Genomic DNA, 16,229 nt, shown 5'->3' on the forward strand with positions numbered 1-16,229 from the left:
TCCTTGGGCCTCTCCCCCCCTTCCCATCCCAGAGAAAAATCAGAATGCAGCCATCCCTTGACTGCCTCTCTGCTGATTCAGTATGACTAAGGTCATAGGTACTAACGTCTCAGGCTAGCTTTCCTCTGTCACCAGAATGCCTCTTAGAGGACGACGGGAGTAAGCCACTTTCACATTTGTTTAATTTAGACTCCAGAAAGCAAATTTGGTAAATAAGCCTATTAACCATACATTCCCTATCTAAATGGAAGTCACCCACATTTAAAAAATTTATCTGTCCTTAAAATCCACCCCCACCTCAATAACACTAATATCCTGCTGCTGGAAAATATCGGATCCACACACAGGAATAAGAGCCCTTACACTACCCTCTTTATGCCTCCCATCAGCTGTGGGTGGCAGAGAGGACAGGTCACACTCTCCTTGTGCCCACGGAGGAGAGCCAGGCCCAGAAAGGGAGCAATCATGAAGCACACCTGGGCTGGAATCTAGGACTATGGACAGAGTATTTCTAGTTTCTCTCAAGACCACAGAATTTCTGAATTTCTTTAAAGAGCAGAATTTTTTCTGTTGTATGAGTCTGGAGACAGTATAAGTCTCCCCTTATCCACGGTTTTCATCTGCAGTGTCCGTCACCCACAATCCACTGCAGTCCCGAAGCAGGTGGTCCTCCTGATGTATTGTCAGGCCAGTAAGTAGCTTATTGCTACATCACAGTGCCTACGCCATTCCCCTCACTTCGTCTCGCCACGCAGGCATTTTATCATCTGACCCCATCACAGGAAGGATGAGGACAGTCCAGTGAGGTTATTTTGAGGGACAGACCATACTCACATAACTGTTATTACAGTATATTGTCATAGTTGTTCTCTTTATCAGTTATCTATTACCAGTTGTTCATCTCTTACTGCGACTTATTTATGAACTAAACTTTATCATAGGTGTATATGAGTAGGGAAAAGCATGGTATATATAGAGTTCAACACTATTCGCAGATTCCGGCATCTGCTGGGGGTCTTGGGACATATTCCTCATCGATAAGGGGGACTGCTATTTACCCTAGTCCAATAATTTTCAATCTACAGTTTCCAATATTATCTAGACCAAACTGTCAAACTTTAATACCTTTTTATGTTTAACAACTGATTCTATAAATTACATAGTAAAAAATTATTTTAAGTTTTGCATTAACAGTAGGGGTTTCTGGGAGCTCTGGTAAAAGGCTGTTGGGTGGGTCCATCTATTATGAGGTCCATGAACTTAACAGCTGGATGGTGGTCCAATTTTAGTGTATGTGCTGCCGAAGTGAGCACGTGGATGGTGCTCCAAAGCTAAGGTATCCAACACAGATCAACTAATACATTTAAATGGAACAGCTCAATGTTCCATCCATCGGGCATTTAATTCCCACAGCAACAGAGAGTTTCTCACCTATGCTTTTAGGCATGTACAGAAAACATTAGACCAGAACATTTTCTTCTTCCATTCTTCAAAAGAAACATGTAAGTTTATGAAGTAGTATCTTTATACGTCTTTTAAAAGTCATATGCTCTCTTTCAGTCATTGTTTTAAACGTTGTTTTATGGTACTGAAGACTTTTAAAATCTCTTAAGCCCGGTATAAAGCCTTTTTATTTAATCTTATTGGTAAGAGCTGATTACTAAGGGTTTTGATTGATTTCAGGTGCAGACACCTGATAGATAGGAGGAGGGTAGGGAGAAGCCATCTCAAAAAGAGAGGGTGAGAGGGAAAAAAAGTGAAACTCAAAGGGGTGGTCAAGTAGAGAAAATCCCTAATAAAAGAAAGTCAGTTAATTACAGAGTTATAGAAAAGCAGTGGCAACATGTCAGGGTATAAAAATTCTCTTTGTACTCTCAGAGACCTGAAAGGAAGCAGAACATGAAAGCAAGAAATTTGAGAGTAAACAGAGCCTTTAGATAAGTTTTAACACAGACGAATCTGTCAGAGAGATGATCAAAGGCTGGCAGAAAGAGGCTTACTAGGACTTTCCACACTAGCTGAAAGCCTGCTCAGAGCAGGACTGTGCTTCTTCCCTGAGAAGCCGGGGCTCTATTAAGAACAAAAGAAACAAGATGAGGTATTTTTCTCTTCATGCAACAGAATAAATGGTGTTACAGCTATTGGTTATTGATAATTGTTAGATTGGCAAATAAATAAGGTGTCTAAATTTATTTAATTTTTGCCCTAAATTTTGCATCATCCATTTATAAAATATTTATTTTAATACTGCTTTATATCTAGACATATATATATATAAATTTATTTATTTTAAGTTATCCCTACACCCAACATGGGGGCTCGAACTCAGGACCCTGAGATCAAGAGTTTGCATGCTCTACTGACTGAGCCAGCCAGGTGCCCCCAAGGCTTATATATTTCAATTGAAAATATTTTCATAAACCAAACATAACTGGGTGAAACTATGTGTTTTTCTCAATTACCAACATCAATGGGATATTAAGATATTTGAACATGGCCCCTGCAGGAATGGTATATAACTGTCTAATTATATAGAAAGTGCTGAGAGAAATAAATAACGTTGGAAGCATAACTTTTCAGCCTTTCAAATTAACTAGCCAATATCATCTCTATAAATGCCTCCCTTTAGATAAGAAATGAGGAAAAACAGGTGGATGGAAAGCCCATATGATGAAGTGTATGTGTGTGTGTGTGTGTGACCTTGGATTGACAGTGTGCTCTGACCTTAAGAAAGGCCTCCTTTTGTTCCAAATGTTTGCTGATGAGTGGGATGACATGGTCGATCTCGGCTGCTGGCCCCAGTTTATCTCGTCCGCCACACCAGTCCTCGTCTCTCCGGTATTCTTGCTCTAAACTCTCCAGGACACTACAGACCTAATGAACCACAGAGGAAAGGCTCAGTAAATTAATAGATCAGGGAAGTGTTTTCTGAGCACCTTCAGCTGACAGAACCCCGCGCAGGTGACACGTTTCATTTGAAGCTCAGTCTGTAGATTTAGAACATGCAGTGCCCCTGGGACATGGAAGGGAAGTCCACAATGCAGTGGAGCTCGGGAGACAGATTAGGACTGAGAGATGGATTCTGGAATCATCTTCTGACAGTCGTTGGCTGAAGGCTGACATCACTTAGGGATAGTATATAGAGTAAGAAAGGAAGAAAGACCAGTAATTTCGGGGGTTTCAAAGTGATTTTTATATATTCTATCACTGGAACCTTATGATAATTCTGTGAATGTGGCAGAGCAGGAAAATCAAGTTTAGAGAAGATACTAGGCTTGCCCAACCATCGTCACTTGCCCTATAGGAAGTAGCCCTCAACAGAAGTGAAGGAGGAAGCGGCTTGTGTTGTGGGACTCGTGGGCCATCAGTGAATGTCTTCTTTCTCCTCCCTTGGCAAAAATATCCCAGCAAAAATTGTCTAGAACTATTGTTATAAGGCAATGACATCTTTAGGCCTTCTATTACAAAACAGACATTTTCTTCGGAGGATAATAAATTTGGGTTAACTTAAAAAATAGTTGCTCTCCAAGTGCTAAGAAGCCATGCTTTAAAAGCAAAAGCATTTTGAATGGGACTTGGATGGAAGTTAGGTTGGGTGTAACAGAAGGGGACGCAGGGCAGTCTTGTGTCAAGGCCTAGGGAAGGGTGCAGAAAATAGAAACTCATATCCTTATACTTTCCTCCAATAGGCTCTGAATGCTTGGATATGGCAGCTGGGGGGTGGGGGTGGGAGGGGGACAGCTACAATATCCTGGGTCCCTTTGCCTGAGAAAGTCATCCCTTTTGCTGAAGAGTGTGGTGTTGGATAGGATGTTTCAACTGAGTGATGAACTGAGCTGAAAGATGTCCCAAGCAGCATACCCTTGCAGCCAACATGCTCCCCATGTCATGAGAAGGCCTGTCCCTGAATTCTGACTCCTCTAGCACCACTCACCTCTCCTCCTGCAAGGCATGAACATGTGTAGGAGGGCCCACATCTTGAGAGAAAATGGATTATAGACAAGCAAAAACTTTAAGAAAAGACATAATTATATACCATGATAATACTGGACTAAAATCAACTTGGGAACTAGAAGAAATGAAAAGATTATCAAGCATAAATCCTTTAATTTAGCAGGTAAAGAAACAAATCCAGAGAGGTGACCTTTGGCAAGGTCAGTTTGGGGTCAAATTTCCTGATTCTTTAATGTAGTGCTTTGTCCCCTTCTAGACCCATCAAAAACTAAAATTTGTGTATGATACTACACAAGGATTAAACCTCATTTAAAAAAAAATCTGGATACAGGTATTCCCTGCTTTTCACAAGCACCTCACTTTTATTTATTTATTTATTTATTTATTTATTTATTTATTTATTTGAGACAGAGAGAATGAGAGATAGAGAGCATGAGAGGGAGGAGGGTCAGAGGGAGAAGCAGACTCCCTGCCGAGCAGGGAGCCCGATGCGGGACTCGATCCCGGGACTCCAGGATCATGACCCGAGCTGAAGGCAGTCGCTTAACCAACTGAGCCACCCAGGCGCCCCGCACCTCACTTTTTTGAAAGACCTACATTAATACCTGTTTTTTGCTAACTGAAAGAGATACGAGGACGGTTTTCACTTTTATGAAAAAAGGTAAAAAGTGAAAAGAGTGTTTAGCGTTTGTTCTGCAGTGAGCTGTGGAGCTGTCCCAGAGGCAGCGTGCACCCCAAGCAGTGAGAGTGACCCCCAAGCTCCATCCCTGGGAACTAAACCCAGCATCTCAGCATCCAGCTGCCTCAGCTCTGAACTGTGTCTATGACCATCCGTGCTTTATCTTGACTTATTCTGTGCATCCGTTAGCAAGATGTGTCCCTAAGATTTCAGAAAGGCCTAAAAGAGGCTACTTTTTGGATCTGGGAATATTCAAAAATTTTTTCCATATAAGTCAGTGGTCATTGCTTCTTTACATCTGATCTCAGCTTACAAAAGTTTTCACAGGAACACTCTACTTTCAGATAGCAGGGGAAGCCTATATTTAGTCGTCTGGCATCATTTGTTGAAGACTTCGCTTTTGAATTGTTTTGTCAAAAATCAACTGCATATTTGTGGGTCTACTTCTGGAATCTCTATTCTTTTTCCTTGTGTCTATTCTTACACCAACACCATTCTGTCTTGATCACTGTAGCTTTAGAGTAAGTCTTAAAATCAGGTAGTGTAACTCCTCCAACTTTGTTTTTCTTTTCAAGATTGTTTGGCTATTCTTTGTATTTCCATATATATCTTACAATCAGCATATCAATTTTTACAAAAAAGTTTGCTGGGTTTTGATTGGGATTGCGTTGAATCTATAAATCACCTTAGTCTGCTGTTCCCAACTCTGGGGCCATCAAAGGCACCATCACTTTGAAACAACAGAAAGGAGAACGGAGAGAAGGTGTGGAGGCCACAGGGCCCTCTGACAGGCATGTTTTATTTACTTTCAGATAGACTTTCCCATGGCCCCTGTAAGTCACCCAGAGGAGAATGTTTCTCTGATCTATTTCTACCAGGGAGCAATTCCAAGGAAGAAAGTATTTTACATTGAGTAAAATTACTTCTGTTTTAAACCTCTATTTCATAAAAGAATTCCCTGAAAGCACCCAAATCAGTTAGAAATCCTCTTAGCCCTTGTGCATATTGCTGTACAGATGGGAAAGTAAGGGGTCTAAATCCTTGTCATCCTGCTGTACGTATCTCCTGCCTTTTCTCCCACAGCTGCACCATCCTACCAGCTAGGCTCATAGTCTACTAGGGACAGACAGCTGTGTTTCCTCCACCGGACGGAGAGCCCCATGAGTAAAAGAGCTGTGTGTTTTCCAAGCCTAGTGCCTGACTGTGGCACATCAGATTATGTCCAGCAGATTGTCACCCTACTCTCCTGACCTTCACTGGAGGCATAGACTTCCCTACCTCACTGATGTTGGCTTGGCTGTGTGACTTGTTTTGGCCAAAAGGATGTTAGAGCATGTGACATAAGCAGAGACTTGAGATTTGGGGCACAGTAGATTTTGGGCTCTTGCACTCCTGCTTTTCACCATAAATTTGCCTCAAGTAGCTACTGATCCAGGAGACTGAGAGACATGAAAGCAGATCTAGACCAGATCTCCAGCTTGGGGCCCAGTTCTACCAAACTCAGCCAAGATCAGCTGAACTCAAATACTTAAAAACAAAATGCTTATTGTTTTATGCCACTGAGTTGTGGGGTAGTTTGTTATACAGCATTATTGTGGTAGTAACTGACTGATACAGCCCTCAAATCTAGTATTCAGCATACACCTAATTTCTCCTTCAACACCTAGATCTGATGAGTTTGAGATTTTACAAGAAACAAATCACACGGTTCACTTCTTTAATGGAAAATATTATAAGGAGGCTAACTGTAGTTATTTCCACATCATTACTCTACTCTCAAAGGCTAGTATTGGGAGGACTAGCTTCTTCTTGAGGGAGATACTACAGATTTGCAGGATGAAGGGAAAAAACAACCCTGCATTGACATTAGTCCCCCATATCCCACAGCCCTTCCCTCACCTGTTCAGAAGTTTTATAAAATGCCACAGAGGCATTGACTAGTTTTAGCCGGTCTTCCATCTTCAGCATGAGCTGCTGCCAGTGGAGGGCCACCTTCTCAGCACATTCCCGGATGGCGTCGGCGTCATAGTGGCCGGCCTGGAGCAGTGCCTCAGCTTTCTGCTGTACCTGCAGGGCACTCTGGTGCGTCTTCTGCAAGGAAGTGGCATGAAAGAGGGACTGGGCACAAGGGGAGGAGAGAGAGGTCCGTGGGAACGACCCAGGCGTGGTACGGGAGGGGGTGGAGTGAGGCGTGAGTGGAAAGATGCAGAAAAGTTAAAGAGCTTTAAATGGTGGATTCAAACATTTTGTCATGATGATTAAAACATCATTGATCTTAAAGCACATTTTAAAAAAAAGAACATCATGCATTTTCATTAACCGAATGCTCAGGACCCTAATTCCGGCCCCCACTCCCCTACTCGCATCCCTGGTTCTAAAGACATCTCAGTTTCTGCGGCAGAGAAACCGCATTTCTGTATACATCTGCTCCCTGACCGGTTCAGACATTAGCGAATTTTTCTTTTCAAATCTAATCATAAAACTGTTCACTGTGGTGAGTTTTCAAGGAGGTTACTGCTGAGCCCCACTTGACAGGTTAAATAAACACAGTATGTAAGAAAAAAATCTCCACATAATACAAGGCTCAGCCAACAACACAATCATTTTAAACATTAGTTGAAAAGGATTCCAGTAGAAGGAATAAATTTGGCAGATTAATAAAGCCTAAGAGTAGCATCTCACCATCCCTTAGCTACCCCACGAAGGGAACAAAGCAGTATAGTAGATAATTCAGCTCAACATGTAATCCCTACATTATTACATTACTTATGTTTGCCTCTAGGACTATATACATATGTATATATGTATATATATATAAATATATATGGTGCCGGGACAGTTCCCAAGAGCTGACCCATTCTGCACTCCCTTCTTTTCACCCCTACATCACCTGGCCCCCTTCATCCCATCCCAGACTACAGTCTGCACAGTCCTATTTATTTCCCCCCGTCTATCACCCATCTCCTGGCTTCCCTTCCCCGTCTCTGGAATCTGTACTCAGTGTTCGTTTTTAGCATGACAGCCTCTAGCAACCTAGACTCCTTTATTCCCTTGCTTGGCCACTAAGTTAGCCCTCAATTGTGATGACCATATCAGAATTTGAGTTCCTAAATGTTGAACACGGCAAGAAAAAGTAAACTGAGGGTCAGAAATGATCCTCTACAAATCCCTGATTTCTTTCTCTGTTTTACTTATTGGCACCATTTTCTTTTCCTGTATCCTAAATACAGGGGTACCCCAAGGTGCACCCTTGGTGTGTGTTCACTTCTGCAGAACTCTTATCTATTCCCATGGCTGCTATTACTTCCTTTTTGTAGATGATGCCCAGGATTCGTCTCTCATGCTACATCGCGGACCCTCATCTTTAATTGTCTTTGGGTGTGAGGGTGAGCTGCCTGCCATACTTCCCACTCGAGGTCAGCAGCACTGATTCGGTTGCTCTAGCTGCCTGCCCCATGTTAGCCACTTACAATGATGCATTCTTAGCAAAAGAAGTGACAGGTCTTCCTGGGGAGAGGAGGAATGCTCGTCAGTGAATGCAAATGGCCTGACTGCCCTATTAGAGCCTCCAGCTTCCTCCCGGACATTTTCTCACGTCCCACATCTAAAACGAAATCCCTCCCTCTGGAAGTATCTTCCCACGGCAGTCTACCATTTGTATTGATGGTGCCCTCCTTGTTGTCACCTGGGTTTACAATCTTGACATCATTCCTGACTGCTGTTCCTCACCCCAAGTCCCAGTCCAACCCACTGCATGCCTAGACCGCCGCGGTGGTCCTATAGTTAGCCTCCTTGCTTTCCATTTCTGATCCATCAAACCCATCCCTTACATTTCCAATAGATCAATTTGGTTCTCTGTAATAGCAAGTGCTTGGATGAAGTGACTCCTAATGTTCTTCTGGCTCTAAAACTCTAATTTTATGCTATAATTATCATTCCCCTCTCTCCATGCAAAAGCCTTCAGTCATTCTCCCACTGCTATGAAATTAAGTCCCAACTTCGAAGGATGTCCTTAAAAGCTCCTCCCAATGTAGTCTTGAACTACTTCCATAACATTATCTATCATCTACTACTTCCTTACAAAAACCCTCTGAAAACACACTCTGTGCTTTCTTATTTTTGCTACCTTCATTCTTCCTACCTTTTAGTGAACAACAACAACAAAAAAATCTTTTTGGACAGCCGGAGACTCACTAAAAACTACTTTTTTGAACTCCTATATCACCCATCTAATATATTTGGCTGCTTCTCCATACTTAGACTGTGAAACTCTCAAGGCAAGCACTGTTTTAGAAATCACTTTAACAACTGTCATTTATCCAAGGGTATAGTCTGTGCTAGGCACTGTGCTTAGGCATATTTTTTCTAGTTCTTATGACATCACGACAAGGTGGATATTATTATTCCCACTTCACAAATTAAAAACCTGAGGCTCAGGCTGGTTGAGTGACTTGCCCCAAAACATACAACCAACAAGGTGATGAAACTAGGAATAAGATTCAGGTTTGACTACTCCTATGTTCACTCTCACCATATCACACCACATTATTTTATCTCTAGAGTTAGAATGGTATCTACAGTGCTTCATGCAGAGGAAGGGTTCACCAAATGAACATTAGTGATTATGATAATTAACTGGCTTCTCCTCAATATATGAAGCCAGCATATAATTGTCATCAAAACCCCATTATTATGTCTTTTTCTCTGAGAGTGAAGGAATAATTCTAATTGTCCTATAATTTAGGCTATGTAATAAATCCTCTTCCTTATTCTGAAACTCATTATCATCTGATGGTCCTTGGAACTCCATCCCCTTTAATTTCCAAATGACAAACTCCTATGCACATGACATAATCTTTGCTTTGATAAGCTTGAATCATTCTTATGCATTTATTTCTACTATTATCTAATCCTGTTGAGTGTTATATCTTTAAGACATGGATTACCAAGGATGTTACTATATGATTTTAACATAGGAGTACATGGAAGAAAATTGAACCAAATCAATTGAATTTATTATCCAGTTTTAACTACTTACTCTGCCATAATGCTTATGCTTAAATTACATAAGAGGATTTCAAATAAAATTGATTTCAAACTGAGCTTGTCTCTATGATAGTCACCGTTCTTGAAAACACATCAGCCAGACCATTTTGCATACTAACAAACAATAATTTGGGTTTGTTGATAAAGCTATGCTTCTGGCTGCTGTGTGCTGTTCTCTGTTTTGAATGGTTCTGTTTTCCTAAAACTCAGAGTACTTTAGGTAAAAATTCTGACCTTCTTTGGGGAGACTAAAATCTTTAAACCAATAAGGCCACCCAAGCTAGGGTGAGCAGACATCCTAGTCTGCCCATGATAGTTCTAGTATATGCCTATTTTTCTAGCTGAGTTATTAATAGTTCCCTTTTTCCCTCTTAGAAGTATCTCAGTTTTAACAATAAATTATCTAGTCACCCTACCCATAGCTGTTTCGTTTTCCTTTATGGAACCCAGGATTCTTTCTTAGGGTCCAAGAAGACAAATTATGTTCTCTATCAGCAATCACTGGAATCCAGTAAGTAATTACAATCAAAATGGGCCAAGTCAAACTAGACTAGTTAGATCCCCTTTCAAATTGCATAAATCTTCCCTGGCATATCTTCCCCTTGATGCAGAACCTGGTCTAAACCAATGCTTTTAGAAAGAAGCACAAGGCTACCTGGAGAAGGAGCATATTTGAAATTCATTACTTTAGCTAGGCTGCAGACACTGCCTGCCCTCCATTCCCGTGATCTTCCAGAAATCCTATCTGCTCTGCCATCTCCTCTTCAGACCATAGACATATACTCCACAGGGGCCTCATGGGATCTCAATATCAATTCCAAGAATATTTGATCAAGTTGCACCCATGTAATTAAGAGACATACATGCTTAGTAAGCTTCTATTCTGTACAGGTACAACAGCACTGTTACAAATTAATATACTGTTTATGCAACTGGTGGAATGCTAATGCATTCACCCACTGTTTTCCACTAGCTCGTTGAAATGCTCTAGCATGTCATGATACCTGGTTTTATTGGCTCAACATTTGCTTAGGGGACAGGAAAGTTAATTACCTGATAGGGCAGGTTAATCTTCACATTTGAGATAAACGAGGAGGAGGTGTGGCCAACAGTGGTCTTCTCTGCCTCTCACCCTCACAGCTTCATGCCTCGCTCCTAGTCTGTCTGCCCAACCTCTGTTCATGCTGGCTCTCTATGCTGCCTCTCTATGGGGCTTTCACCGCTCTGTATCTGATTCTCCATTGTGACCCCAATCTTGATATTTCCTCGATGGTGAATAGATCTTAACACTTTGATATTTGTGTATGCCAGTAAACTGAGACAGAGGCAGCTGATGATAATAAAGACTCTCTCCTCTGCTGAGTTCCTCCTTAGAAAGTGATTGCCCACACTGTATGTGCAATATATAGTCTATTTTAAAATCTCAAATCCCAGACAGTAAACTACCATTAGTAATGCTTCCTAAGAAGACAGCAGGCATCTTATAGAAACATGTCATTTATGTTAATGCTATGTTCACACATACAAGATGGTTTCTAGAAAATTAAATGGTTGAAATCAATCAGTACTAGTTTAAAAATGGCTAGTAATCAGTTGATTACTGTATTAAAGATATACTTATAGGCACGAACAGTTAAAACTTTATCATTGTTGTGGAAAAGTCTCCTTAACAATCATTCTTTTAGTAGAAGATAACACCTTTGCATTTCTTACACATTCAAAAGTGGGTTGAGTTTTAAACGGAACCACAAGTAATGAATATCTTTGAAGGTTTCTCTCTGTTCCCATTGGTACTGATCTTACTTTATTTTTAATATAGTTCCCATGTCCCATTTCCTGCTCTTTTCCCCATACCACTCTAAAGCAATCAGCTCAAGTCTCTTTGGGAAGGAGAATGTTCTAGTAGAAAGGATAATTAAAGGTATTATTTAAAGCAAGATGGCAAAATTTAGATTATTGTAAGAGGAATTTTGTTTTAAAATAGGCTTTAGAACAAGTGTCAGTTGGTGAACTTCTGGTTTCCGTTTACTCTTGAAATGTGGCTTCTTTTGGTGGTGGTACTAAACAACTACTTTCAGCGAAGCAAACTATCTAGTGCAACTACTCCTGTGCTCATTGTTCTTGTTAGAAGGCAGAATCTGACAATGAAATCTAAATATTACATAGAAATCAAATGTTTTAAAATGGAATACTAATGTACTAATGACTTCTGTACTTGTTTATCCTCAATTCTGAGGGCTCCTCAACTGGAAGTGACTTCTAACCTTTTGGCTTCACATGTCTCACATGGTGTATAGTCCATAATGTACAAAAACTCAGTGTACCAGAGGCCTTATGGGTAAAGGGACCAATAAGTGACCAAGATGCACATTTGTCGTGTGAACACTTGTCTTCCATACTAGGTGATGAACCCCTGCATTTGCTTCCCCATCAGTTACTCGGTAATAGGGAGGCTACCTGGACCATTTAACTAGAAAGAGTAAGGGTTTCACTACCTAAAGGAATGTTCACATCTTGAGGAATCAACCTGTCTGAGGAGCAGAGCAGAAATGGAGAGGGAAGGCAGAGGAGTCAGATTTGGGTGTTACCTCGATTGCCAGTTGGAACTGCTCGTGTTCCCGCTGCAGCTGTTCTGCTTCAGACAAAGAGCTGGCATTGACGAGGCTGGCGTTGAGCATTGACTCCCCATTGCGGATCCATCCCAGGACCTGGGGAGTCAGGACAAGAACACAGATGAACGGCCTTCGCACCCTCCCCAGAGCTGTTGCTTTCTCCGACAGGTCCTTAGGTCAGACCTTGCTATCTTTTCTGACCTCACTTAGAGAGAGGACAGGAAGGCTCTGGATAATTAAATTGTTCATCTCTGCCATCTTACCTGTCACCTTGTGCCACACGGTGCTTATTGTAAGTATCAACCTCATTCTTAGATACATATATTCTTTTCTACCCTTATTACCCCTCTGTCCCAATTTCCTTACCCATTTAATTTAAACATTATAGGATCGTATTGTATGTACATCTCTGAAGTTCTCTCTAGAATGTAGAATGGTGTAAGTAAATAAATTCCATATATTGGCATTCTTTTCTTTCTTTAAAAGCCCAGTTCAGATACCAACAACTTGAAATCTTCCAAACCCAATTACTCCTGTTAGAAACAGATCCTCCTCATCTAGTACAACCACACCATACCACCTTTGTGGCACTCACCAGACTGCCTTGTTCAGTTGTTTTAACCTACATTTCAACATCCTACCATACCCCATCCCCCCAAATGTAAACTTCTGGAAGACTAGGGCAGTAGATGAGTCACGCTTTAGTCTCACACAGTGCTTAGCATGGTGCCTTACAAATGGTGAGTATGCAGTAATGTTTTTGAAAAAGGGAACGATTATCTGTAGACAATACCCAAATTGCACCTGAACAGTGGGTCCAACCTCCTATGCCTTGCAAAAATAGTTAAGAATAGACAGGTTTGAGCTCTGACAGATAAACAACCCAAAGGGAGGAGGAAGGCGAAAGAAAACAAGTAAAACAGCATAAGTAATCCATACACTGGATCATTAGAAAATGGGAGAATAAGTTATAATTGATTTAAATTATCTAGAGGCAATGGCTAGGCTAAGTAAAATTTCTAGGTGACCTTAATTAGTACTGGGGGTAAGAAAGTTCAACTAGGGAATCTTAGAATAGAAGGAGAAACAGCTAACACTGTCTAGACAGTCCTAGGTGAAATGGGCATGTGGCAATTCTCTAGCTAAGAGCTCAAGTCAAGTGCAAATAATCACACTGGAAGAATCAGGCCTTGAAAATATACCTTGTGTCTGGTCACCAGAAAATTGCTAAATATTTTCTTTAATAGGGAGTCTAAGAGTTTGCTTGGAGAGGAAATAAAAATTCTTCTGAAATTTCAAGATTCGTAAATATCATCCATCTGTTACTTCAAGGCAAAGGAGAAGATACCACAATCTGTTTCAGATTTTTGCAGATTTTTTTTCTCCTCTCAACTTCTTCATGCTAAACAATTAGAAAAACACTAAGCCTGGTCCCTCCTATCCCATAATCCTCATAGGCGTGTCTCAAATTTCCTCCTTGGGCAGAATATGACTGATGACATATTGTACATGGATAACACTGGGGCAAAAATCCTGCTGAAGCTGGGCTATTCAGATTGAGATGTTAATTCATGGCCAGTCTGGCAGATTGTGGATGAGATGCCAAATCTGTAAAGCAATTAGTTGCAGATATAACGTCTCAGAGTGTATGTGTTAAATCTCTGATGCCAGTGGTGTGCTGGGGCTGGCTGGCTGGAGGTGCTAATGATTTCCAAAAGCTGCCTGTAAGTTTGGGTATATGCATACATGGATTGTATGCCCAAATGCTTCAGCTCTTTGGAAAACGGAGCTCACAATGTATACTTTGAACTATGCAAGTCCTTCTGCCATGATTCACTGCATTTTGCTTGGTTCAAGATTCATTTGAGGGTGTCAGAGAAACATTTACTTCGTGTGCATCACAAATCAACGTTTGAGGGGCAATTTGACTCCCTCTGGGCTTCCTAAGTCTTGCTAGCATCTGTTCCTCTCTAGTTTCAGCCAACTGGGAACACCAGTTAGAGCTCTGGTGGTGGGGATCTCCATTTACTAGCTTCCCATTCAGATATCATAGGCTTCAGTCTCTACGTCTTTCATTAAGTCATGCCATATCCTTGATATCCTTGTTCATTTTTATTTCCCAAATGCTGTATATAAAGGCATCCCAGGTCTCTAAAGCGGGAGTTTTGATTTTAGAAAGATAAAAATGCCCGTTTATATCCATGACTTAGGTTCAGGGGTGGGACTGATTCCTATAACTGAGTCTGTCCCAGAAGCCGGACTGGGCTAGTGAAGGAAAAAAAATACAAAATCTGAGGTTAGAACACCTGACTTTTTTACTACCTGGCAAAACCACTCACCCCTCTGAGCCTCGGTTTTCTCATCTGCAAAGTTAGCATAATAGTGTCTTCCCTTCCTACAGCAGGGTGGATGCAACATGCGGTAAGATGTAAAGCCTGGTGATAGTGGAGGTGGTGATTTTTAGTTTTGGAGCAAAGCTAGGTAATGCTATGATTCTTCATTTATACCTCTCACAATGAGAAGGGAAAAAGGCTATTGATTTTTGTTCCAGTATCTGTAGAGCTTACTGCCATATTCTGATGTGATGTGGGAACCCGAGCTGTTTTGTTAGCGCCATTCTCTCTTGTCTGATCAGTGACAACCTTTGTTGGTATAATTTTCTATTTTTGTTGTCCTTTATTTCCCTGATTCATAAAACTGGTTATTTATTCTATGAGCATCCAAATGAATGCAAGGGAGTAGAAGAAATATTATAATAAAAATGATAAAATGTTGTTTTTACTAATCCTGTGTGGTCTCAGAAACATCATGTAAAAGTATTCTGCAAACCATAAAATGTAATGCATAATATGAGCATTTTATGTTGATCAATTATCTTAGGCAACAATTTACCTATAGGTGAGATGACCTTTGAGGGTCACTTTGAATCCTCACATTCCACACTTCTTTCAAAATTCAGGGACTCGCCCTACAACCATAGGAAACCAGAGAAAGTCAGGTCTATAAAAATGAGGGACCCAAGGAGTATTGCTGATTGCTGCTCAGGGGACTCAGGAGCTGGCCAAGAATTCAGCTCAGTCTGAGCTGAGAGGGTGAACTGAAAATGGGGATCTACTGCTTCCTCAGGCCAAGGAAGTGCAGGCAAACCCCAGTGAGAAGACTGGATTTGGTTAACTGGACGTGGATGTCTGTAAATGATGATGCCGTCTAAGCAAGGTAAGCTGTCCCCTGTAACCGGTAGGCTGGGAAGCTGCTTGTATAGGGCTGTGTTCTCTAGGTCACACTGACAATAAAGCTCTGAGGATGCCCTCGAGGCCTCTGACTCTTAAGACCTGCTGTTGCTGATGACTTACCACAAGGCACAGTCATTTCTGAAAGTCTGGCCACAGGACAAAGGGCAGGCCCCTCAGATGGTAGCTCGGAGCCTGTCATATTTCCGGCATTTCTTAGCTCTAAAGGTTCACAGCGTATGAGATTATATGTGATCATGCTTCCATGTGATCATGGTTTTATAGACTGTGACTATGGGTCTTCTTAATTTTCTCCATTTTGAAACAAATGCTCATCCCTTTGGTCTCCTCTCTCTTGGATCTACCCCAATTCCTTTCTACCTTTACGTACAGTGCACAGAACTGAACACAGCAGTATTCTTTTTTTTTTTTAATTTTTTTTATTCTTATGTTAATCCCCATACATTACATCATTAGTTTTAGATGAAGTGTTCCATGATTCATTGTTTGTGCGTAACACCCAGTGCTCCATGCAGTATGTGCCCTCCTCAATACTCACCACCAGGCTAACCCATCCTCCCAACCCCCTCCCCTCTAGAACCCTCAGTTTGTTTTTCAGAGTCCATCGTCTCTCATGGTTCATCTACCCCTCCGATTTCCCCCGCTTCATTCTTCCCCTCCCGCTACCTTCTTCTTCTTTTTTTTTTT

At 41.3% G+C, this 16,229-nt stretch overlaps 1 protein-coding gene across 7 annotated transcripts in view; it reads right to left on the minus strand.

Annotated features, from left to right (window-relative positions):
- Positions 1-16,229, minus strand: part of KALRN (kalirin RhoGEF kinase) — a 648,894-nt gene that overhangs the window by 259,672 nt on the left and 372,993 nt on the right. For all 7 annotated transcript variants that reach the window (XM_034999991.1, XM_034999993.1, XM_034999994.1 and 4 more), the window contains exons 16-18: positions 12,268-12,387; positions 6,533-6,724; positions 2,725-2,874 (exon numbers count right to left, since the gene is read on the minus strand). In XM_034999991.1, the coding sequence (XP_034855882.1) occupies positions 2,725-2,874; positions 6,533-6,724; positions 12,268-12,387 (462 nt within the window). The remainder of the gene's footprint in view (positions 1-2,724; positions 2,875-6,532; positions 6,725-12,267; positions 12,388-16,229) is intronic.

Source organism: Mirounga leonina, unplaced genomic scaffold (genome assembly GCF_011800145.1).
Source record: "Mirounga leonina isolate KUSES-001 unplaced genomic scaffold, KU_Mleo_1.0 Mir_115, whole genome shotgun sequence".
Classification (NCBI taxonomy): Eukaryota; Metazoa; Chordata; class Mammalia; order Carnivora; family Phocidae; genus Mirounga; species Mirounga leonina.